The sequence below is a fragment of the Castor canadensis genome, chromosome 10, assembly GCF_047511655.1.
Source record: "Castor canadensis chromosome 10, mCasCan1.hap1v2, whole genome shotgun sequence".
Lineage (NCBI taxonomy): Eukaryota > Metazoa > Chordata > Mammalia > Rodentia > Castoridae > Castor > Castor canadensis.
In genome coordinates this window covers 105,103,459-105,128,587 of record NC_133395.1, presented here as the reverse complement: position 1 = coordinate 105,128,587, position 25,129 = coordinate 105,103,459, and the positions used below count along the sequence as shown (strand labels likewise).

General features: G+C 38.5%; 1 protein-coding gene and 1 long non-coding RNA gene across 6 annotated transcripts in view; one reads left to right on the top strand and one right to left on the bottom strand.

The window, feature by feature from the left end:
• LOC141411506 (uncharacterized) overlaps positions 1-7,585 on the top strand; it is a 28,898-nt gene extending 21,313 nt beyond the window's left edge. Inside the window, exons 2-3 of the long non-coding RNA XR_012436307.1 lie at positions 6,317-6,371; positions 7,167-7,585. This is a non-coding gene — a long non-coding RNA (uncharacterized lncRNA). The remainder of the gene's footprint in view (positions 1-6,316; positions 6,372-7,166) is intronic.
• Znf385d (zinc finger protein 385D) overlaps positions 1-25,129 on the bottom strand; it is a 975,601-nt gene that overhangs the window by 277,638 nt on the left and 672,834 nt on the right. Inside the window, exon 1 of one of the 5 annotated variants that reach the window (XM_074043827.1) lies at positions 12,702-13,027. The exons of 3 other annotated variants lie outside the window; for them this stretch is intronic. In XM_074043827.1, the coding sequence (XP_073899928.1) occupies positions 12,702-12,723 (22 nt within the window). In that variant the 5' untranslated portion in view covers positions 12,724-13,027. Of the gene's footprint in view, positions 1-11,859; positions 12,608-12,701; positions 13,028-25,129 lie in introns of those variants that run through there. One more of the 5 variants, XM_074043824.1, reaches the window with a different exon arrangement.

Genomic DNA, 25,129 nt, shown 5'->3' with positions numbered 1-25,129 from the left:
GTCATTGTGATGAGCACTGTTACTCAGAATTTGGGAGAATTACTGAGGTTAGTACTGTTTGCTCCATGAACAAGTTTTTATGATCTCCTGCACTTGTGCAGATTTTGTGGAAGGGAGCTGGGCTCTTTCCCTGATGTCAGCCTTAGACTCTCCAAACTGAGGCTGCTGGGCTAACAAACTCCAGAGGTGTTTTGTTTGCATATTTGCTTATTCCTTTGTTGCCTTCTTTAAAAACCTCTGCTGTTTGAAAACTGAGGCAATGCTTCATAGACCTTAGTTTTTCATAGCTAAGATTTACACAAGGTCCCATAAACAGGGTGATGGGGGAGCTTCTGCTATGGGTGTAGACACCTTAGGTATGTCCCAGCTTGAACATTTCCTTTATCCTCATTGTATAACCTCTCTGTACCTTAGTTTCCTCATCTGTAAAGCAGGGATACTGATAATTCTTTTATCACAGGGCTGTTGTGAGGACTGGGTGAACTGACACACATAAAAAAAGGCTGGCAGGGACCCAGCACTTACTAAATCTTAGTTATTATTAGCAGTTATAGCTCTGCCTTGTAAGGTAGTGTGACTTGCCTTTATTTTCTCAATTTACTGATTTGGAAGCTAAGACTCAGAACAATTCATCTAATTCAGTCCATGGGATCAGGACCCAGGTTTTAATTTTTATTCAGAGAATTAGTAATAGCTATATATGTGCATTTAATAGTTACTTGGCTTCTATTTTCCTGTCTATGAAATGGAGACTAAGGCCCCCTATGTTCAATGCTTTTGCAGAGGGGTATAGGCAGTTACTAGAATAATCAGAGGTGAGAACAGAGACAAAACCCTCCCAATGATTATGCTTGGCCCCATTAGCGATCACATTTTATGCTGCAGGATAGCAAGAGTGGCTTCTACTTTCTTGTTCATTTGTTTTCTTGTCTAAAATACTAGTCGGCAGCAGTTCAGCCCCGGTAACCCCTGCTGTAGAATGACTTGCTGTTTGTAGCTGCCCACTTACTAGTCATAATGGAAAAACAAAAGTGCACTTTGCATCACACACAATAGTCACATATCTGGCAGACTAAATGCTCTGATAAGCAGATGGCATTTGACAGGAGGCCAGTGAATTGGCTTTCCTGGGTAAGGACTGGCAAAGCAGGCCTCATTCACTCAACACCAGCCAATTGAGCAAGAGAAAGTGAAGCCTCAGGTTTCTATTGAAAAGCCACTTGTATGAGAAAGAGTGAGTCCCACAGCTGACATCACACTCAATACCCACAAATGAATCCAGTGCCCTTGTGCCAGGCTCTGTGCGAGAAGTACATGAGTTAAAAGTCTGTTTTTTCTTTTCCATGGGCATTTTTAATAGAAGCTGTGGTAGAGATCCTGTCTTGTCTGTGTGTGTATTGTTTTAGGATATCGATTGTTAACACAATGATGGGGCAGGAGATGGAAGGCACCACCATTAGCTGCAGCTACCCTCATCCCTCCTTACAGAGCTCAGAAAAACACTAATGGATAAACAAGGTCGACAGGAACACCAGCAGCCAGTTCAGCATGTCCCAAGGTGGCAAAGCCTTTCCCTAAACAGCAAACAAAAATCATTAGTATTGATGTTTGGGGTGAGCAAATTGTACACTAAATTAAGAATGACTTTATTCCAGCTTGGTTGTCGTATCACACATAGTAGGCCATTTATAAGCTGCTCTCCATGTACAGAAATAATGTAGTAAAGATGAGCCATGGCCTCCTGCACTTGATCTTCAGGTGTTTCTTCCTTTCAGTAATGGAGAATAGTGCTTTTTTGAACAAGTGGTATAGTCATTACCAACATTAGTGACAGTGAATGTCCTGAGGGTGTTTCAGTGCTTTACAGGAGGTACTGCCTATTGTAATCCTTACACTTGCTCTAGGGAGCATCATCTATTATTCCTGCTTCACAGATAGGGAAACTGAGACTTAGAGAGATCAACTTACTTTCTCTCCCAGTCTTCAGTCTATGGGAACCGGAGTGACCAATTCATCCCAGTCTGCATGAAACTATCTCAATATGGCACTGAAAAGCCCACATTCTGGGAACTCACTCAATCCCAGGCAAAATGGGATGTCTGATAATCCTAATGAGAACTCAATATGGACCACTCAGTGTCCTGGGCAGGCAGGTTGGAGTGTTAGATCTGATTTCCCACATTAGTAGGGAACAGGAACTCAGTGAAATGATCTCTAAAGCTTTACTACTCAAAGTAAGGTCAGTGGGTAGACCAGATGTATCCACATTATCTGGGGGCTTGTTAGAAAAGCAGAATCCTGGGTCACATCTCAGACCCCTTTGAATCTGGATCTATACTCTACTATGACCCTCAGGTGACTTGCATGAACAGTGAATTTTGAGACACTCAGTTCTAAGATCCTTTCCAGAAGTATACCACTGTGATCTTGAATCAACTACCATAATATAGACCTCTTTGGGAATGCCAGTTTGAAAAAGGGACCTAAGTAAAATGAGAGGTTCTTATCTTCAAGGGACCTTCATACTGGAATCCAGGTGGCCCAAGAAAGTTTGTGTTCAGGCCCAGATTTTATGCTACGCACGGATTTTCCGTAGAGGAGATGATGTCCTGGGGGAAGCAGGATGGGCTTTGAACACAAATTGACCCAGGTTGGGCTGCTGATCCGGCTGACTAGTACCTTGGTGATCTGGGGCAAACTGGGGACTCTTAGGGTCTCATGACGTGCTCTGTAAAATGGTTAAAATGACACACCTCAAGGGTTCTTAATTCTGGTTGTCCTGCAGAATCAATTGAGGGTTTTAAAAGAATATGCAGGTGCCTGGATGCATCATCAGAGTTTTATTGGACTATGATGAGGCTTTGACATTAGTATCATTTCAAAGTTCCCCAGGTGATTCTTTTGTATACTCAGGATTTAGATCCACTGTTCTTCCGCTAAAGGACGGTGGTGAGGTGCCAATGAAAAAGCACGTGGCGGCCCCTGGCACAAAGCAGCATGTTAAGTTCCTTTTCCCTGTGAGCGGGGGCATATCATCCACCAGCTCCAAAGCAATTCATAAACCAGGGCCTAGAATTCTCTAAGGAAAACAAGAATTCTATGAAGCTCATGCTTTGAGCTTCTCACTAAAATATTGTTACTTACAAAGATTTTAAAAGAAGGAAAAATCAAACAACAGCTTCAAAAAGAATTTACTAAAAGGTTAGTCCTTAGAATCCTATGTAACTTGTTTTAATAAAGAAAAAAATATTTAAATCAATTTGCCTTCTAACATACCCTTTAACTGATAAATCTTCCTTAGAACATGAACCCTAAGAACCCACATAGACCTTGAAGTTACAGCTCGCCCTTCCTCAGGGCAGCTAATTAAAACACCTGGTGGTAATCAGCACCTTCCATATTGTGTACTGCGAGGTAAACGCTTCCCAGCAGTTAACACTGCACTGCCTAAAAGCAAGGGCACCATAAGTTATGAACTGTCACAGGGCTTTCCAAGCAGACTTTCAGAGAGATGCTAATGACTCCATACAAAAGGGTAGAATGGGGCTGGTGGAGTAGCCCAAGTGGTAGGACACCTGCCTAGCATGTTTGATGCCCTGAGTTCAAACCTCAGTATCATTAAAAAAAAAAAGAAAAAAAAAGGTAGAACGTTTGCCCATTTTTTTTTTGCTTATACTCTGCCCAACTAGTTTAAGAAATTTGTCTTTAACAGCCAAGCAATACATGGAAAGATAGTTAAAATCAATACCAAATCATTCCTCTCTTCCTGAACAACCATTAAATCTCTCTCTCTCTCTCTCTCAGCTTTCAGTATATCTATCCCTATCAGAGTCCTGGCAAGGAAGGGATAATGTGGCATGTAATCTCAGGGTCCCCTCCCTGTTGGCTTTCTCTCTCCTGCCTACCCTTCTGCAATTTCCCTTTGTTACAGAATAATGACAAAGGGAGGGCTGCCTGGTCTCTAAGGGACATTTAAGCCTACAATATAGGAAATTCTTTGAGGAGGTAACCAAATTCTCCCTTCCTGGAGACACTCAGAAATAGCTGCTGGAATTCTAAACTGCATATTTCCAAATTGTTGTTATGTTCCAAACTCCCCTCTTCTCCTTACTAATTTTTATTTTCACATCTTCATCCTCAGGCCCATTTATATGGTGCTTTGTAGATTATAAAGCTTATATTTAAATATCACTGAACTTCACTGTCAGATTTCTTTTTCAAACATATTTTATAGAGGAAAAATTGATGCAGGGAAAGATTTCCTAATTTGCCCAAAGTTATACTACCAGAAAGTGACAAGGGAGGTACCTGTAGGGAAGGAGTGGCTGAAAGTTCTTCAATCATACTTCAACCATTCCCTCTTACTCATATCTTCCCCAGACTCTCATTGATACTTGACATACATTTGGGGAACCACTCTTCCATTTACAGTGGTACTTGTATGTACTGTAAGACCTCCCTGCAGGTCCTTGTTCTGTGTGGGGAGGTGGGAGATATGTTCTTGCCCTGGGGATGCACTTCCCAGACTACCTTTTCAGTATACCTCTGGCTCTGCTCTACCAATGAGAAGCAGAAGCAATGAATCAGAGGGTGACAGAGAGAGAGAGAGAGAGAGAAGCCAGCACATTTCTTTGTCAGTCTCTGAGCCCAAGACTAGGTCTTCCCATGCTTCAATTTCTTAATCCTGCTATAATTCAGTTCCTACCAGAAGGCCCTGGGCCTTGGCCTGCTGGAGTCTCTCTTGTCTCTCCAATGATACCTACAAGTTTCTTGCTATTGCTATGCTTTCTGGATTCTCCTCCATCCCCCTCACAGCTTCTCAGCTCTTCCATCACCTATGTGACAAATTATTCCCACTAAAGCTCTTACACATGAAGTACTTAGCATGGTTCCTATTTCCTGGTTTGACCTAAATAGATATAATTACTTTTTCAATTTTTTATACATTTGTATATGGGTTGGATGAAAGTAAAAAAGTAAGAAAAAATTAAAACTTAGCTGGCTACTTACCATATAAAAGTGCTAGACACTTTTGTATCCATTGTATATTTAGTCCTCAAAATAGAACTGTGGAAAACATTATTATTATTCTTTTACAAAAAAAGAAAATATCAAAGATGTTACGTGACTTGCCCAAGGGCACAGAGCCAGTAAGTGGAACAGTTAGATTGGAAAGTAGGCCACTTTTTCTTCTTTTTTAGTCATGGAATAAAGGCCAGGCTGAAACCACCATTTTGAACAATAGCAAAGATGAGGTTGTGAATATCAAAGAACTTGTAGCATAAATGATTTGTAATTGTTTTTGCAGAAATATAAACCATAAAAGTAATATAAAATGTATTATCTGATACAGCTTTAGAGAAGCCACAGTGATAGAAAATGCCTGGATACTGCCTGAGGCTAACTATTGTAGTTAGCACAGGGTGCTATGACAAAAATACCATACGCTTGGTAACTTAAACAACATTTTTCTTTCATATATGGAGGCTGCATAGTGTTACATCAAGGTTTCAGCCTTGTCTGGTTTGGCTCTTTTGCTGGTTTGTAGACAGCCATATTTTGGCTATAGTTTAACACAGTTTGAGGCACTGAAAGTCTGATAGCGTATTCCTCTCCTTCAAAGGACATTATTCCCATCAAATGGGCTCTACCCTTGCAACCTCATTAAAACCCAAAGGCCCCACCTCCTAATGCCATGATATTAAGGATCAGTGACTTAACATATGAATTTGTTCAACATATAAATTTGGGTGGAGCACATTCAGCCCATATTGCTGATCCATGTTTTCTATGCAGTATTTATTTCTTCTGGTTATTACTTATTTTGATATAAAGAGCAAAAACCAGAATGAATAAAATTATGTTCAGATTTCTGTTATTCCGTGGTTCTACAAAATCAAAACACAAGCACATCTTATATCCTAACCCTTTGTATTCATTTCCTTCACAACTAGCTGGAAAATTTCCTCAAAATTCCCATTACAAACAATTTGAATTCATAAAAATCACCCGAGTCCCAATATTGTCCTATAAAGAAGATTGAAGTAGGTACCATATTCTGAATTAAGAGTCTGTGCCTTAACATTTACTAGCTGTGTGACTTTGACAAAGTTGTGTCAATCAGATATCTGAGGCTCAAATTCCTCATCTAAAAATAGGAATAATTATATTTTTTTCTCTCTCCTGCAATAGGTCATTTTGAGGATAAAAAAAGCATAATGTTGACACATTTTGAAAATTATAAATTGCTACACAAGTGTGAGAGATTGTGTTTATTAAAGTACATTTACATTCATTATTGCATTTTTATCCTCAGAGCAATCTGCCACAAGTACTTTCCTTCACCAGTGAAATGCATGAATATGGAAAAAGTAAGTGTGAAGAACAATTTTACAAAAGTCTCGCAAATCATCATCCAGACTAATTCTATTTTTTTCTGCCATCACAAACGATAACCTTCAAAATGGGTGACCTTCCCAGGCATTTTCTGCTGTGTGTATATAAGGTCTTTTCCTGCCCATTGCAGTTTCATGGTAAGAAAATGCCAATCCACAGAAGCTGAGAACTAAAATTGTGCTCAGGTGAGCTGTTAAAAAGGCCAATTTTAGCATGTTGAATGATGGTTTTACATATTCATACATTTGTATACATTGGTATTAGTGTATTCAATAATTATAATGTATCTCTCTTGTCTTAATTCTGTCGAGTCCTATGATAAAAGAAGCAACTGGAAACAGAAAATAAACATGGCAGAATTTATTACATTTAATTTATGATCTAATATCAAAGGACTAGACCTAACTTCTATGTATCAAAAAAAAGCACCTAATATTTCAGAAGCAAAATTAACTTTTGTCAACACAAAAGTTCTAGTTTTCATCGGGAAATTCATCCTCAAAGGATGAGTCTGCAGTGGCTTTCCTTCTTCTTTAATCTCCATCACCCATTCAATCCAACACATTCAACACAGATTTCTAAATGCTTGACAAGGATCAGTGTTCTGAGGAAACAGTTTAAATAAAATTCTCAGCTCACTAACTCCATATGCATCCCCATCGCCCACCCTGTATAATGCTTTGGGACAGACAACATTTTCTTAGAGCATCAGTCAGGATTCTGTGACCAACTTCCTTTCTGACCTTTTCTTTTTTCCTCTCAACTTACAGATATGTGATATTTCAAGTGAACAAAGGAAGAAAAAAGTGAAAGATTGATAATAAGAAGAAGAGGCTCATTGCATCTTCTGCAGTGCTCCAAATGCATGTGAGGTTTTGGAAGTGAGAAGGTTTTATGGAAATATCTTCCATTTAAAGCCTGTATAAACCTGGAGTTCACATTCAACGAAGGCCAACATCCAGCTGCTTCATGATGATTTTAACACTGTGACAAAGTAAAGCATCTTCCTATTTTCAACCCTAGCAATTTGGTTCAAGCAACATCTCACCACTTTAGCTTTGATATTTCTAGCCACCACTTATGCTGTATTTTCTTTTAATGCCACCAATCCATGTGTGAAATTTTGTTGCAAAACTAATCTTTGTGGGAAATGATATGTAATGGTTCTTTAAAGAAAGACAGAAAGAGAGGGCAGTGACTATGACCTTTGTTGTTTTGTGACATGGTTTTCCTAATGTAACACAAACAGAAACATCCCTTTCTCAAGGTCAAAGTATAAATGAGTTTCTGCTTACACAACCATCATTCTTTCTTAAGCAAGAGAAGCTTTGAGCCTTATGACTTGATTTTAAAAACTTAATAATGTATATAACCGTTGTTAAACTTGAAAGCCAGCTGTTCTCAAAAATACTGTATTATTAAATCAATACTTAAATGTTGTGGTTCAAATGATGTGAAAAGGTTCAGAAATAGATAAAAGTTTTGAGGAATAATATTGGGGCATCTATATAGCAAGCTATTGTTGGATATTTTAGTGTTAAACACTAACCAACCACACTTAGCAAAGGCGGTTTCACTCAAAAGCAGCTGTGACCATGTCTTCCACAAGGGAAGTCAGAAACCACTAATTTAAATTTTTCATTTGTTTTTTTGGAACAGTTACACCACCCACAAAAGGACAACTCTGTAAGTCCTCATTATCTCATGAATTTTGAAACTTATCCCTTAAATAAACTCATCTCATTTCCATATAATTACAGCAACTAAGGAGGTCTTTCAAAAAAAAAAAAAGAAAGAGAGAAAGAAAAAGAAATTAATTTAGTTTAAATTTTAAGGCTATATTAAGAAGTCTATGTTGGGGTATATTGATCAAATTTGGAATTCGATCTTTTTAAAATAAGAACTTAATGTGAATGTAAAAGCAAACTGTCTTAGGGGAGAAAGTTCTATGGTTGTGAAGTTCTCCTAGATTTCAGGTTCCTTGGTATTACCCTCCAGGACAGTATTTACCTGCCAACGTCTCCATCCTTGTTATGTAGTAACTTATTGCATGTCCTTAAGATTCATTTGTAATAAACCATAGTGATAAAGACTCCAGACTTTTAAAAAAAGAGGAATTTGAACATACAAGTTCCTTCTCCTCCTTGTCAGGTGAAGGGAAGATAGAAAGACACAGTGCACAGAAAGATGCTAGTAGACCTAATTCCCCATAATAGATCACTCACTGGAAAGTAATTAGAAGTTAAATGTTTCCACTGAACACACTCAAAAAAGAGGAATGTTTTTCTCTGCCGCCTGCTGTTTTCTGCTCATTTCCCTCCTCATAACCTTGCTGTTTAACTGTTTCTCTAACATACAGCTTTGGAGGTGAAACTTGATGGTCCAGCTACAGCCAAATGGGTAAATGCTGACTTGAGAATGTTTGAAACATCCCTGGGGATAAACAAAAGTCCTTCCTAAGACTATACAAATGTGTCTATTATAAGCAGGGGAATAAGATTTCGGTTTAGAATTTTCTTAGCTATCGTGTTAAAAGCTTTCTTGACTTAGGTATTTTTTATTATTATAGGCATTCCACTAAGTATTTTTCCTACTTCTCTTAAGCATTTGAAAAGAGACAGGAGATCCACAGTTAACACCAACTTGAACTTGAATGACTCATTCACACTTTCTATCTGCCCTTTTCTCTAGGCTTAATTACTATGCTATTAATAGCAACATTTACAGAGAGCACTAATATTTGTCTTTCAGTTCTGTTCTTTTGTTTAAGGTGTATCAACTTCACTTTTCAGGAGAATTCTCCTGAGGTAAGCCCCAGCCACTTCTTGGATACAACCTCACCATAGTCCATCTGGGTATCTTGGGCCTGAAAACGTACTGATTTTTGGTCACACGCATTTCCTAGGTAGTATCAATCTCCTGTTTTTGCCCCTGGTGACAAAGGGTGAAGCATAGAATCTCTCTAGACAACTATGAGCAATTTTTGTGGTCAGCATGAGGGCTACCCACAACTCCCTACTTCAGCAGCAGAGAAAGATGTCCGGCTGCAAGGGAAGTGGAGATGAAGCTGACTTGCAGTGCCCAGAGCTGTAGGTGGTGCACCGTTACAGCCTTTTTCCAGGCACTGAGCAACTACAGTGCTGTGTTCAAACAAAAAACTTGCCCTTCATACCAACACATTCCTCTGAATCCAACTGAAACCTGGAGCGCTGTCTGTTGTACTGACAACCACCTATAGCCTCACTTCCTGAATCTGGAGAAAAGCCTCCCAGATGCCTTGTTTGTATTTCTGGATAAATTATTAATGGCTATTCATCCTTGGCATATGTAATTTTTAACTCTGTAAAATATTTATGGGGGGAGGGAGGGTAACTTCATAAGTATTGTTTGTCCTGTCTTGTATAGAATACCCCACTCAGGTTTTTTTTTGGGATTTCCTTGGCTTCTCTCTCTCCTGTGAACCTTATATTTAACTCCAAGTAATGAATGTAAGATTGATGGAATAAGAAACAAAAGTATCCACGGTGACCAAACAGCAAACTCTTAAATCACTGAGCAGCAAGTGCAAATGAACAATTATTGAAAACACTGCAATAAAATCTCTACAGAAGATAAGAGTGGGGCTTAAGTCCTCACAAGGGTTCATTAGTCTTGTAAGTCTGAGACAGCACACTCAAAACATGATCTGGTCTTAAGAACTGGAAATATCACATATTCCACCAACTCATGCACACACACAACTGACTCCAACTGAGATAGGGCAGGTGTGCCTGTCTAGTCCCTAAGCGGAAAGAGGCTTACAGAGCAGCAGCTAGGCTGAGCCAGCCTGTTCAGACAAGCATTTTTTCAGCTATTCATTTGAAAAAGGCAACACCTGGCAAATCAGATTATTTATAAGGGAGATAAATATCCTACTTTCTTATCAAGTCACCTCATACCATAATATCATCATGCTCTTCATCACAAATAAAAGATTTCTGACACCTCTACCCCATTCCCACAAATCACCAGAAAAGCCCAAGAATGCAGCTCTGCTTTCCTTTTGTACCTATTCTCCCTGACTTGATAACCCATTTGGAATTGAAAAATGAAGGAAGTAATGGCCAAATAATTTGCAAAGTGAAATCACTGTTTTGAAAACTTATGTGAAATCACTGAAATTTTAGATACACAACATATATACATACATATACAGGTACCCATATATATGTGTGCATGCACACATATACATACATAGTCTTAGAAGTTTACAAACATTAGAATGCTACTGCATTTTAACATGCCTTAATGTTCTGCTCAATTCTTTTTGCCTAAGCTCTTGTAGCATGCATTTTATTGGAGACAGTTGGGCCTCCCGAGTTCTGGGATGTCTTAGCAGCTTGAGTGAGGGGCTGCATAGCACATCCTGAAAGAAACGGCATTCCTGAATACACATGATTTCCTCCAAGAATAGAAAAACATTTCTAGTGCCAGAATTATGGTGAGACTGAACCATGTTCATGACACAGAGGGCAACTTTAGCCTTACATTTCAAAGAGTATAGTTTCATCTGAAATAAGTAGGACATCACATTTCAGTTTGTACTATTAAAAACTTGCATTACACAATGAAACCAATTACCCTGTGACTCACCCTGCTTTACAAGACAGCTGGACTAGCATACAGTTACTAACATGATCTAGCCCAATGAACACTCCATAGTCACCACACAATAATCCAGTACAGCATGGACACCTTTTGGCCGATACTTTTAGACTACTCCTTCTCTGGTTATCCCTACTTCCTCACCAGTCACAGAAGGAATTTAGCAAGAGCCTGAAAACTTAAACTGAAATTGTAATCTTCTTCACCATCCTCAATATCATCACAGATGCTGAAATTTAATTTTATCCAAAAAGACATTATCATTATACGCATCCCCATTTATCAAAAATATATATGAGATAAATGCTGTTCTATTAATTGTCAATAAACAAGTTTACCTTCTTCATCACAACTCCCAAGAAAGAGGTGTTGCTTAACTCTGGATTCAGCTTAAATTCAGCTATGAAATGAGGATTCTTTCTTTCAAATCAATTTTGGTTATTTTAAGATTTCTTTTCTAATATGACACAAATTATAGGGATATAAAAACTGCTGTCAAGACAACTAAAGGCATCTAGCTTTTGCAACTTGGGCTTCTTCCATACTTTCTCAAACGTTTCAAAGGCTCAAAAAAAACAAAACAAAGCAAATAGTACACATGGAAATAAATGCCCAACAAACTAATAGTGTCCAGCCCAAGTATATCTATATACTTCTGTAATCAGAAAGAAGATGCAAGAGCTAACATCTAAAGCAAACCCAGAAATCACCCAGAGCACTTGTACCTTAGAATCATCCCCTGACCATTCTTCCCTTGCTCCCACAACCCTTTTAATATCAGACAGATGCTCTTAAATGATGACACTGGATGGGACTTACAGAAAGAAAGCATAACTTCAGGGAGGAGGAGAGGATTTTCAGTCCCAATCCTTGGCTTCTTCCTCTTTAGGGACGGGCTTTTGCCTTCTTTCCTATCAGAAGTTGCAGCGTTACTGTGCAAATGTACAGTTTGGAGTCCACTAAGGCTGCTCAACTCAGATCTGAGCTTTAACACGCTTTCTGGAAATGCAGGGGGCTCACCTGAAAAACCTAAAAGACTTTCCATCGCGGCACACAACTCATCCACACAAATATTTAACAGCTGTGAGACCTCAGAAGGTTTAAAATAATTTTCATTTGTGTAAGGCTGCATGCACCCAGCATGGTGATGGTATGGAGGAGTATTCCATACCAACTACAGCTCGCTAGGGCATGTTTTGTTTTTCTGCCTCAGAATTAGGGAAAAACCAAATGCTTAATGCAATGTTCATATTTGCTAAGCGTTCACAGCATCAATAGTGTCGGAACTTGGTCACGCATTCCATTAAGTTAGCCCATGACTTCCCAAGCCGCACTATTGCTCCTATCTAAAAAAGCCAACTTCACGCAGACTGACAGATCAAGGCAAAGTTTATCCACCCCCACCCTGTCTCCTTTCTTTTCCAACTTGAACTCATCCACAGCGAATTAACAGCCTGATTGTAGCATAGAGGAAGATTTCCGAGCTGCACTGGCATGCTCCTCCAGTTGCCAACTGGCGGTAGGCTTCAGGAAATAGATTCTCAGCAGCTTTCCGATTATTTATTATTATTATTATCATCATCATTATTATTATATTTTAAGGGCTTTGCTGATGAAGAGTCGGGCACCCCCAGAATTACATCATCAAAGTGAACACTTACCAAAATACATTATGTTTCTCATTAATCAGACCGCTGGAACCCCCACCGCGGCGTCTTCAGCATCAGCTCGTACCCCAGGCTGCCACACAGAGCACAGCCGTTGCATGCTCCACTCGGTGGGAAGGTCCCCGGCGTGGAGAGCCCGCGCCCCGCGCCCCGCGCGCCTCCTCTGCGGGGTGAGCGCTGCAGCGCAGCTCGCCTGTCTTCCTCGCTACGATCCCCGGCGGCTGGAGCGTGCGCTCGGGCTGCCTGCTGCACTGCCCATCCTTACTGTAATCCGACTCCTCCTTGCGATGTCCTTGCCGCGCCTGTGACATCAGGACTGGGAGTACTACAAACAGACCCCCTCACCCCACCTCCCCCCACCCCCGGCTAGCAGCCACTCCATGAGGTGCTCGGATTGCCTGCCTGAACCAACCATGGCTCTCAGGAAGCTTGGACCAGCCCAGAGACTTGGGAGGGGGAGGAGTGAGGGGCGCCCAGGCTCTCTTAAAGAGAGAGGGGTCTCCCATTCACCCCGCAGCCACTCGGGAGAAATTCACCAGTGTGAGGAAGGGGACCTGATTGAGACGAATTCTGCCATTAACGTGTAATTAGACACACTTTCATCTTGCCAGATCCTGGGAATGTCATCATCCTCGCCAAAATTCAGCCTCCCTTCCCAAGTTGGAAAGGCAGTGGGGAGAGGGAGGACACTGCTGTGCGCTGGCATTCTCTGCTCTGAGCCTGAGGGTTTGTTGTTATTGTTTATGATGTTTATTCTTAAAAGGATTAAAAGAGGAAATCAGGGACTGTTACTAGGGTAATAGAGGTGTTGACCTAGAAGTGATTCTGTCACAGAAAGTCAGTAGCTGCTGAAGAGGAATTTTTATTCCTGGACTGTTTCCTGAGTTAGGTTGACAGAAAGATGTAAAGAAAAGTAACGTGATAAAAGTCACCTCCCAGTTTCAAGCATCCTATTTGCTTCCTTAGTAGAAAGGGAGGGGCTCAAATGATGTTTGACCCCCTAAAGAGGAGAGACATTTAGCTTGAAAGGCAATCAAAGTCATATCACAATGCAAGATTATTCACCAATATAGTATACACACACACACACACACACACACACACACACACACACTAAATTTGAGATGAACAGTTAAGGAAGGCAAAGCTTTGCAAAGTCTCTGGCTCCTCCAACTGTATAATGAATTGCAGTCCTTATCTTGCATAGAAAAGGATGTTGGAAAGAAATCCCTGAAAGCTGGGTGATTAAAATTTAAGTGTTCAGCGTGGAAAATAAACCCGCAGAGCAACTTCCATTTCTTAAGGACTCCATCACCAGGGGACCCAATTTACTTATTGGACTCTTTAAATTGCAATTTTTCTATTAAAACTCTATGAAATTAAGAGTTGGAGATAAATAAAGTATGATTGCCTCTAAAATAAAGCAATTGGCATATTGTTAATCTGGGCTTTTATAAACCATGGTAGCAAACAGTTCTGTATTTCAATTAAAATATTCAGTGGTGTTTCCTTACACAATTCTGTATCTGATGGTGGCTTCAATGTGTGGTGAAACTAGGGGGCTGAAGCTCATAATAGCAGCTTTCTGTTCAAGCTTGCAAAAGAAAAAAGCTTAAGTCTTTATTTCCCCTTTTTGAGAACAGTAATATGACAGATACTTTCTCCCACACTGGATTATAAAGAATTTGGTGAATAGTCAATCAAGCAATCAGATTCCCAGTGAATTTTCAGATAAATCTAGGTTGTTCTTTTAGAAACACCCTTCATTTAAAGCAATTTGGAGGAAGAAAGTTTAAATAAAGGGCTTTTATTGGTTTGTTCTTTTTTTAAATTAAAAATAAAAACAATGTATAGGAAATACTGAAGAAAATACATTTTTTACTGTCGGACAGATGGAAACCATCCAGAAGTACAGTTAATGGCCCTTCCCTCAGGCACAAGAACCATATGTGGTAGAACTTATTCATGGAGCTCATCAGCTGCCTTGACCTCCTACATGGGCTAGGGGGCACTGTAGTTTAATGTTAGAGTTTTGGTCAGGAGGTCCTGTAGTTGGAAGATGCAAGCACTGGGAGTTGATTTCAAGAGATTTGAAACACTAAAAGACTGGTTTCGTCATTAATAACAACTTTGCATTTGTAGGATGTTTTATAGTTATAAGGTACTTCCCCGTAGGTAAACTTTCTCACTAACAAATTTAGATATAGACAGTAGGAATTATCCCTGTCATAAATAATCCGAGGCTCAGAGATGTTAGGCATCTTTTGTATGTGGAATTCATGTTGGAATCCTCTAACAGGTTACTCAAATAAATGTGCCATTTATAAGGCTCAAGTAAGGGTCTTCCCCAATAATTTTGTTTCTAGAAACAAATATATCTTTATTTAGCAGTGTGTGTTCCCTCTCCCTCTATTCAGGGTTACCTGGAATGTCAAGGATTCAGGCACAAACTTGACTGAGGCACAAACTTGCTTATATCTGGATAAAAACAAGTGATTGTGTTATAATTGCATACTATTTTTGTTTCACTTAAAATTTATTTGCAGACATTATGTTTATCAAGGAAGTAATGAAAAATATTTTCTCATTTGGCCAACACCTCCCTCTTCTCATCCTTTAAGCAGCCTCTAGTAACCTACCATTTTACTCTCTAGTTCTATAAGCTCAATTTTTCACTCCACATATAAATGAAATCATGGTGAATTTTCTTTTTGGCTTATTTCACTTAACATAATATCCTCTAGGTTTATCCATGTTGCTGAAGATGATAGGATTTCCTTCTTTATAAAGGTTGAATAGTATTCCATTGTGTATACATGCCACATTTTCTGCTGTTGGTGAACACTGTTTGACTGTCTGGTTATTGTGAATAGTGCTGCAATGCAGGTGACAGTGCAGCTACCTCTTCAGCATACTATTTTTTTATTTGAAAGTGAGATAGCATCCAGTTGAAAGCACAGATGATGTTGTCTATACATGGGGCTGTGAATCTGTCATCTGTGTCTGAGTGTTACTCCCATTTGTTACCTCGAGGGAGTGACCCAGTGACCTCCAGTAAAGTACCTGCTTTTAATCTCTGAACTTGATCTGACTTTAAGAACCTGGAAGTGCCTGAAGGGAGATCAGGTCAAGTTCAACCATGGCATTGACCCATTTGCCAGATAAAAATGTACCTTTCACTATTAAAACACATAAATGCACTCAAAGCAGTTACATGTTTCAGGTGGAAGCATCTTGAATAGGTAAGAGCCAGGTGGCTTCCAGCCTTCAACCCTCACCTCCTTCAAGTCTTTCTCAAAGATTCATCAGTGTAGTCATTCACTCCCCTGTTTTACAGTTTAAGCTGATTTCATCCCTTTCCCTCACATTTCTTAATCTCTTTCCCTCCCTTATTTCTCCATAGCCATTATCATCAAACAACTGGTCGGACAAGCTGTGTATTTCATTCTCCTAACTAGAATATAATCTCCACCAAGGCAAGGATTTTAATTTACCAGTGGTAGGTGGTACATCCACAGTCCTTAGAAGGGTACCTATCACTTGTTGCTACTCAATAAATATTTGTGAGTGAATGAATGAACACAATGAGTACAGCTGTACTGTATGTAAAACATAATACTTTTCTAGATGCCTGCAGTCAGTTCTTTGAGGTTGATAGTGTTTTTTGCAAAGCGTTTAGTCAAATTGAATTTGTCCATGCTTAGCAGCAGCTGTTCCTAAATTCCAAGCAATACAGATGCCAGGTGGTACTGCAGGCCACAGTTTGTGAGCTTGTTTGTCCTTTCAAATCCTTATAGCTTTATGTAGCAGTAATTTAGTAATTTAGCATTTAGTTAGCACAGCCCAGTTGTGTCTTCTGTTGCCTTCCTCTGAGCTTCAGTTTAGTTCTTCTTTAACTCTTGTCTATATTGTAACAATAAAATCTTATCCAATGTTGCTGACTTGATTCTTGCCTATGGTCAATCCATTCTCCCTATCAGCTCTTCCATAGAAAAGATATGATCATGTTACTCCCTCGCTCAATACTGTTCACTCTCCCTATATTCTACCTACCATGGTAGACATGACCTTTCACAATCCAGCCGGTACTTACTTATCCATTTGTGAATGCTTCACCCTTCACATTCTTCACTCCTGCCCTAATGTTTGCCTGGGATTTCCCTGAAGAGAGACCTCTCTTAAATCTGCTTTCTGTACTGGCACACTCCCTAGTCAATTTTGGGTCTTCCCTGAAGCATGATGTCTCCTGAGAACACTTTCCTATCCACAAGAGGTGCTACTTGCTTTTTTATTTTTTTTTTTCATTTAGCATACAATCCTAATTCCTACTCTAGCACTTAAACATGGTGTTGGAATTTGCCTTTACTTGTCTGTCACTCGAATGAAAGGGGACACTCTTTTTTTTTTATCACTATGACCTACATAGTCATTCATGAATAAATTTATTACTTATTAATTCATTCAATATTTTCAATATGTTCAATATCTTACCAATGCCTGTTAGGGTTTCAGGCATTTTCCTTAGGGTTGGATAAAGAATACTGAGGAAAATACAAAGGGCAAGGGGAAAATGTCTTATGGGTACCAGGAACAACTACAAGGCCAATATGGTTGATCTGAGTAGGTGCTAGAGTGGAAGTCAAGGAGGCAACAAAGGGTGAAATTCAGTAGGACTTTGTAGGCCACTATACTTTTATCATGACATATCATATGACTTTGAAGTAACATTATTTGCCATACTCTCTCTAAGGTTCAATATGGCTGATGTGTGGAGAAAGGACTGGAGGGAATAAAGGACCAATGCAAAGTGACCATTTAGGAAGCCTATGTAATAACTGAGCCAAGATATGGTGGATCAGACTACGGTAAAATAGGTCAGTGGCATTTTCTGATGAGTAGTTGGGTAATTGATGAAAGAGAAAGTAAAGAGTAATGGATTATGAAAATTTAAGGACTGAATAATTATAAGGATGGAATTTCCACTAACTGATGCAAAGAACACTGGAAAGATGTACATGGGTAAATGTTTGGAGGTGGTCAGTGTGTGACATGTTTACTTTGAGATTTTTATTATGCACATAAGTAGTAATGATTCATAAAAGTTTGGACACAGGAGTCTGGAATTCAGAAGAAATGTTTGAGCTTCAATATTATTTGGAAGTCATCACTTTAGAGATGTCAGTTAAATCTATGAGACTGATGACATCGTTAAGGGTATATAGAAGGAAAAAGGAAAAGAGGGTCATCACGGATCTCTGGAACATTATAAGAGCAAGAGGATAAGTCTGTGGGTATTTGGTTATGGAACATTTTTGAAAGCATATCAACTTATTGAATGAACATTTGTTGGCATGCATGACACACGATGGAAGGATATTTTATTTTAAGCCTGAATTGGCCTCTGATACACCACCACCTGATGTCAAAGCAGTTTGAAAAGTGGAGAAATAATTTATCTATATGAGAAAAAACACTGAGCTCAATTAATCTGCGCAGTGTTTTAATCAGAATTTTTTAGATTGTGTAGACACTGTTACAAATTAATAAATCATTTTTATTCCCAGATTCTCACTTTACACTCCTGTGGAAATTAAATACATGGGACCGTAATCTGAAAAACTAATAACCTATAAGAAAACATGTACTAACATTATGATAAGAATAAAAATCCTGTAAGCAGCAAAAGAGTCCCAAATTCTACCTACTTGGATTTCCTTGACTTTAGAGGCAAGTCCTTATGTATATGGCTCTGTCTCCTTACAGCCAGTTGGTGGGGATGCTTTTCTAATGTTTATTAACTGGCTCTGGGATCCCACTCAAAATTCTTACTTTGGAGCTAGTTTTTGTACCCGTGTGCCAAATGCTGTTCTAGATTCTAAAGGTACATGAACGAAATTATAGAGATACCAGTTTACATGGAAATTACATTCTAGGTGTATCTATGTTTCAATGTATCCAGTAGGTTTGTTTCTTCTTCTACCTGTCAAACACAGGATAGGACCTAAAGTTTTCTTCAGCTGGTCACATTCTTCATTGCTCACATTTTATTGATTCTACCATTCAGTATAATTACATGAAGGCAGAGACATTACCAAAACATCCATGCTATGTGTAGTGCCTCAAATGGTGTTAATAATAGAAAGCATGAAATAGGTATATATTGAGTGAATAAATTTTTCACAAGTCTTCTACCTCTCAATTATACTCCTTCCTGATCCTTCTGAGAATATAGTTTCAATAGATACATTTTATGTGTGATAGATAAGTCACAGGAACTCCAATGGACACATGACATCAGAGATAGAACCAAATTCTAGATACACTGCTTTTATTCCTATATATACATGCTTATGATAATATTTCTTTTATAAATTAGGTACAGTGAGAGATTAATATTAGTAATCATAAAATGGAATGATTATAACAATATATTTACATTAACTTTTTTTAGTTTGAGGAGGACTTTCACATATTTTTTATTTAAAAAATTTTATTATCATATTATTGTTGAACTGGGGGTATTGTAATGTTTACAAAAGTACATATAACATATCTTAGTTAAATTTACCTGCTCTATGATTCTCCTTTTATTCCCCTTCTCCAATTCATAGAACAGTTTCAGCAATAACACACCACCACAAGCTAGCTGAGTTATAAAGAAGTGAGGTGTATTTTGGCTCATGGTTCTGAAAGTCCAATATCAATGGGCTGCATGGTCTTACTGGTAGAATCCTGAGATGGCACAAAGCACCACATGCCATGAGACAGAGAGTATGTATGTTTGTCTCTTTGACAAGAGTAGTTTTAGGGTAGAGAGAGAAGTCCCAAAACTCTAAGGAAGGCCAGACAGGAACTTGATGCTAGTCAGCAATCAGGCCAGAGACAAATCAGAAATTCTGTGGCTAGAGCAAGTCATGGGCAAATATAGGAGCTAAGTACCAGAGTTAAGGCCAATAGTGATTCAGCATAAGCTAATCAAACCCTAGATGGTCTCAGAGATGGATTTTATAAGTGCATTTGCCTTGATTGATAGAGCTGATCCCTTACAATATAAGAAACATTAAAAGCTTCCTTTGTGGAGGTTCTCAGATAATCTTTCTCTCCTATTTCTCCTCTACTCTCCAAAGCTTTAGGAAGTTGTGTATGTTGTTACCTGGTTTTTATGTGGTAAACTCTTGCCTCTTGCTGTTTCCCCAAAATACATGAGCACCATGACTTAAGTTTAGCATCTGCAGACCACCTGGTTTCGTGCTTCACTCATGGGAAATCAAATTATTATAACTGTCATCATCACTGGGAAAAAGTAGAGAGCCTATTATAACAAATCATTGAACTTGAATGTTTAAGTTACTTCTCTATTCCTCAAAGCACTTTGTAGCTTAGTTGAAGAAATGAAACATTGGTACCAAATTATAAGTGAAAACAAAGGTGACAGAAATCAGAAATTGATTCTCTAGGACAGGTATATAAGGACTTGGCAAAGATGATGTGATAGCATTTAGGCAAACCTGAAAACTTCAATGGAAGAGGTAGAATTTATGCCATTCCTTTTATAGGGACTCAGATTGATACAATGCATAAAAAGCTGACAAATGACATAAAACAAGGTCTAGGAGACCAGGGACAATCAGAGTTTTAAAGAATAAGTTTCCAAAAAAGACATGGTTACATACAAAACACAGAGGCTATGTCAGATGTAATATCCCATTCCATGCTAAGGATTTGAATTTTATTTGACAGATAATGTAGAAAGTGTTTGCTGAATAGATACATGAATGAACTCCAAAGTGTTTCCAAGGACAAAAATGTATTAATATGCTTCTGAAGACATTTGGTGACACAATAACATAAGTTAATACATCTGTGTAGCAGGTTGAAAGATCTTATACACTCTAGAGGTTTCCAATTTTTCTTAAAATAAGATTCATTTATGGTTCCTGGGCAGCTATTTGAGAATCAGCCCTCCCTATTCCAGCTCCACAAACAAATGTGTTTGCAAACAAAATGGAAGAAGGAAAGAACGTTATATTGAATTTCTTCTTTTGACTGAAAAAAATTCCAGATCTTTCATGACAAATTGAGTACAGTGCTGGTAAATTTGGATGCTTTAGGTCATGGACATTCCATTTGTATATCTACTGTGATAATAACTACATAGATAGAGCAGAGAGACAGAGCAACTGGGAGCCCCAGTGTTGCAAGAATTCACAAAGTAATTGAAAGTGTTTCCAAGTGTGCATAATTCTGTGCCTCCAGTCAAATTCAGTAGGTGGAAATTTGTTTGGCTTCCTCTGTCAAAATGTCTAAAATTCATAAAGAAAATATGTAATCGGAAAACAAAGTATTACAGTTTCAATGTTCTGTTAATTATATCTCAATCTCATCTCGCCTGTTGTCAAACATACTAATAATTCTAAGAGCTCATCCCTGATCCTTTTGGTGGATAAAATGACTGGATGTGATTTTTACCCTTGACTCAAAAGTGTCAGTTCTGGAAATCTACAGTATTTGTCACCATGAATACCATTTAACTGCGGTGATACCCAAAGGAACTCTGCACAGCCACACGTGAATACGACTAGAGGAACTTAATTAATCTTGCTGTCAATTCTGTGATGCTTTTCATTAGTTTTGTCACTATCTGATCAACCAGCCTTCTCCTTATTGGAAATACCTGTACATAGCCTCTCATGAAGGCATTTTCAAAAGGTAAACAAAAAACCTTTGTGGGAGAGGGATCTATGCAGATGGACACTATTGCTGCTACTTTAATATGAAAGCAATCCTCACATTTCATGTTTAAGGCTACAAAAGCAGAAAAAAACATAAATGTTTTAAACTGCTTTAAACTCTATACACAGATTACGTACTTGAAAGGAAAGATCATGCTTCATAATCTTTTCAGAATACTGATGCTTAGTGCACTATGAAGAATGGTACTGATGAAATAGAATATATCATTCATGAGAAATTTAGACTTTTTCACCTAATCTGGGAATCAGATTAGGTGACAGTTGAATTCAACTGATAAAAGAAAGAAGGTGATAACTCAATAGTAGTTTTGGCCCTCTCTCTGAGTCATAGTTTTTGAAATATTGATTACATATTTTAAATGTAATTTTATTTATAATCCCACTTTTCAGGAAGTGAAGATAGGAAGATACGAAGATTGAGGTTCAAGACAAGCCAAGGAAGAAGCATGAGAGACTATTTCAAAAACAAGCCAGATATGGTGGTGAACTCCTGTAATCTCAGCTACTCAGGAGGTAGAGGTAAGAGGATTGTGATGTGAGGCCAGCCAAGCAAAAATATGACAGCCTATCTGAAAAATAAAAAGCTGACAGCAAAACTGAGTGGGAGCATGACTCCAGTAATAGAGTACTTGCCTAGTAATCCCAGATTTTGAACCCCAATACCAAAAAAAGTAGTTTTATTTACATGTATTTTAATGTGAACTACAGTTTAATTATTCAAATTGAAATTTGGAATGATTTTAGAAAATTTCATCACTATGTCAATTTATAACTATTGAATAGTCATAACTCAAGATGTATATGGTGGGCTCTGATAAAGAAAAGGATGAGGCTCCATTCTTCATGTATGGAATAATCCCAAGTGATTCCTGTCTCCTTGTGTTTATATCCTTATAGTACTTCCCCAGGTTGAACAGGACTGATGTGTGCAAACAATAGTACAGTGTGAAATGAGAATATTTGCTTTCCAGGTTAGGTCATAAATGACAAAGTGGATTCTGCTTCTCTCTCTTGCATCATACTCGCTCAGGGATTCAAAAATCCCTGTGATTAGGTGCACGTGGTGAAGAACAGAACATTCTAGTCAACAGCCAGCATCACCTTGACACCTTGGAGGTGCCAAGCCTTCGACACTTGCAGCCATGACTGACTGACATATTAACTGCAATGTCGTGTTGCTCTCCACATTAGAACCACCCAGCTAAGCAATACTCATCTTCCTTTCCCACAATTACTATGTGAGATGATAAACACTTACCATTGTTTTAGGCCTCTACATTTGGGGTAACTTTTGTATACATCCATTAGATAACCAATACATCATGAAACTTTCTAGTCCTGTTGTAATAATGAAATTTTGTAGAATATTACTTAAAGTTCTGACAATATCAACTAGAACTTTACTGAAATAGAGATAGATGTAGGACTTCGGAGAGATGATGTATCCCTCCACTTTGCTCCCTTGCTTCTTAATCCATGAAATGAGGATGTGGAAATGAGTGACATCATTACTCATCATACCCAATGGTAAGAGATGAGGATGTTACAGTCATATAGAGGGGGCTTAATACATGCTCATTGAGAGCACTAGAGACTCTACAGTATCAAAGAGTGTGTGGTAATATCAAAGCTGGCTGCTTATCTTCAACTGATTCTATGACATGAGGAAATGTAGCCCAATGTCACCTGATTCTTCTTGTTTTTCCTCCAGCTTTCACTTTTAATGACTACAAAATACCTCAGTAATGTCTAATTTCAAATTGAAGTCATAGATATTTAAAACTGTGTTTGAAATAGTATTTTCCTTTCTTTCTTTGTCTTTTTATTTTGGCATGTTCCAATATCTTCAGGACTATATTCAAGGATCTCTGCTGTTGGATCCTGTATCTTTGTTTTTTCTTTCTTTCTTTCTTCCTTCCTTCCTTCCTTCCTTCCTTCCTTCCTTCCTTCCTTCCTTCCTTCCTTCCTTCCTTCCTTCCTTCCTTCCTTCCTTCCTTCCTTTCTTTCTTTCTTTCTTTCTCTCTCTCTCTCTCTCTCTCTCTCTCTCTCTCTCTCTCTCTCTCTTTTCTTTCTTCTTTTGGTATGCTAGAGGGTTTAAACTCGGGGCCTCATGTTTACTAGGCAGGGGCTCTTACCACTTGAGAAGCTCTGCCAGCCCCAGATCTCTGCTGGTGGATCAAGCTACTCCATCCATTCCTCTCTCCCATTACTACTTCTAACTTCTCATTCTATCTCAAAATCAAACTGCTACCATTCATTTACCAGTACCATTCCTCTCTGACTGGTCTTGGATTTTCCTTGCTGTATATGAGGCCTCCCCTGCATATTCTCTATCTGCTGAAGTGCTGTCCATCTTTGGGTGATCCACTCATGTCCCTTTGTCTAGGTAGCTTTTTTTCTTGCCACAGTTATAATTAGTGACTACCTATTATTTTTCCCTCAAAACAAATGTTCTTTATTCCTTGATTCTTAGTAAGTCATCCATGTTTATAATGTGAAATCTCTTTTGGCAAAATTAATGGCTCATTTATTTTAGTGACACTTAGCATTTTTGCAATGCCTGAGTGCAATACATCACGCAGATCTCCCCAAGATGACAGATTTGTTTAGTTTCTGGGAATGGTGTAGATAGTCTTCAATGGCAACCCCATTAGGTATTGTCTTATTTACAGAGAACTGCCTTGTTAAGATTTTGCCACTTAATGGCAGACCATACCCATTGATCAATATAGGAGTGGAAAGGCCTGACCATCTTAGACTAACGGGAGACAACTTGGAAAGTTAAGAGCATCCAAAGCAGCCTTTGGCTGTGCTTGTTAAATATATTGTTAGCGTGGGAAAACATCATTAGCTAATAAATTAAGTAGTTACATGTTGATCACAGCTCAACTTCTTTGCCTCCTTAATCCCTCTCTTCTCTTTTCCATAGAGCTGACCACCTCATAAACATATTGCCTACTAGCCTTCATCTGAGAGGGCAATACTGGCAGTAAGTAGGTACTCAATAAATTTGAATCCCCAGTACCTTCAGACCAGTAAGACTCATTTCCCAAAGGTGAGTGTGTGGTGACTCCCTAAGAAACCTTTGAAGGTCCTAGACAATTAAAAAGAAAACTCAGCTCTTCTAAAGAGACCTGTTTATTTGAGAATTAATGTGAAGAAAAGAAAGCCCAAGATTTCAATGACTGACCTGACTGTGTGACTAAATGTGATGGGCTCAGAGCTGTCAGGTGTGCCAGGAGATACTCAATCATGGTGCTCCCTTCCTTCTTTTGAACAAGGTAATCACTCAGCATTTTATCTTTTCTAGAGGTGTCATTATTTTGAAAAGACAATACAAAGACTCAGGGGTTTCTATAAAATGGAAAATTTTCTCTTTAGAGGGGAAAAAAAATCTAAAGAAGAAAAGACGCAAATTAATTTGATCATGACAAAATACATTACCTTGGAAGAACTTTCATAATTTTGAAACATAAAACTCCTTTGGAATCCCTTTCAAATGAGCAATATATATATATATATATATATATATATATATATATATATATAACATATGTCATTAGCATTACATTGTTTTTGTTAAATAACAAGACCATTTTCTCTGGAGAGAAAAATAAACAAGAACTTTGACTCAGAAAAATTTGTGTTACAAAGAATTGTGTAGAGTCT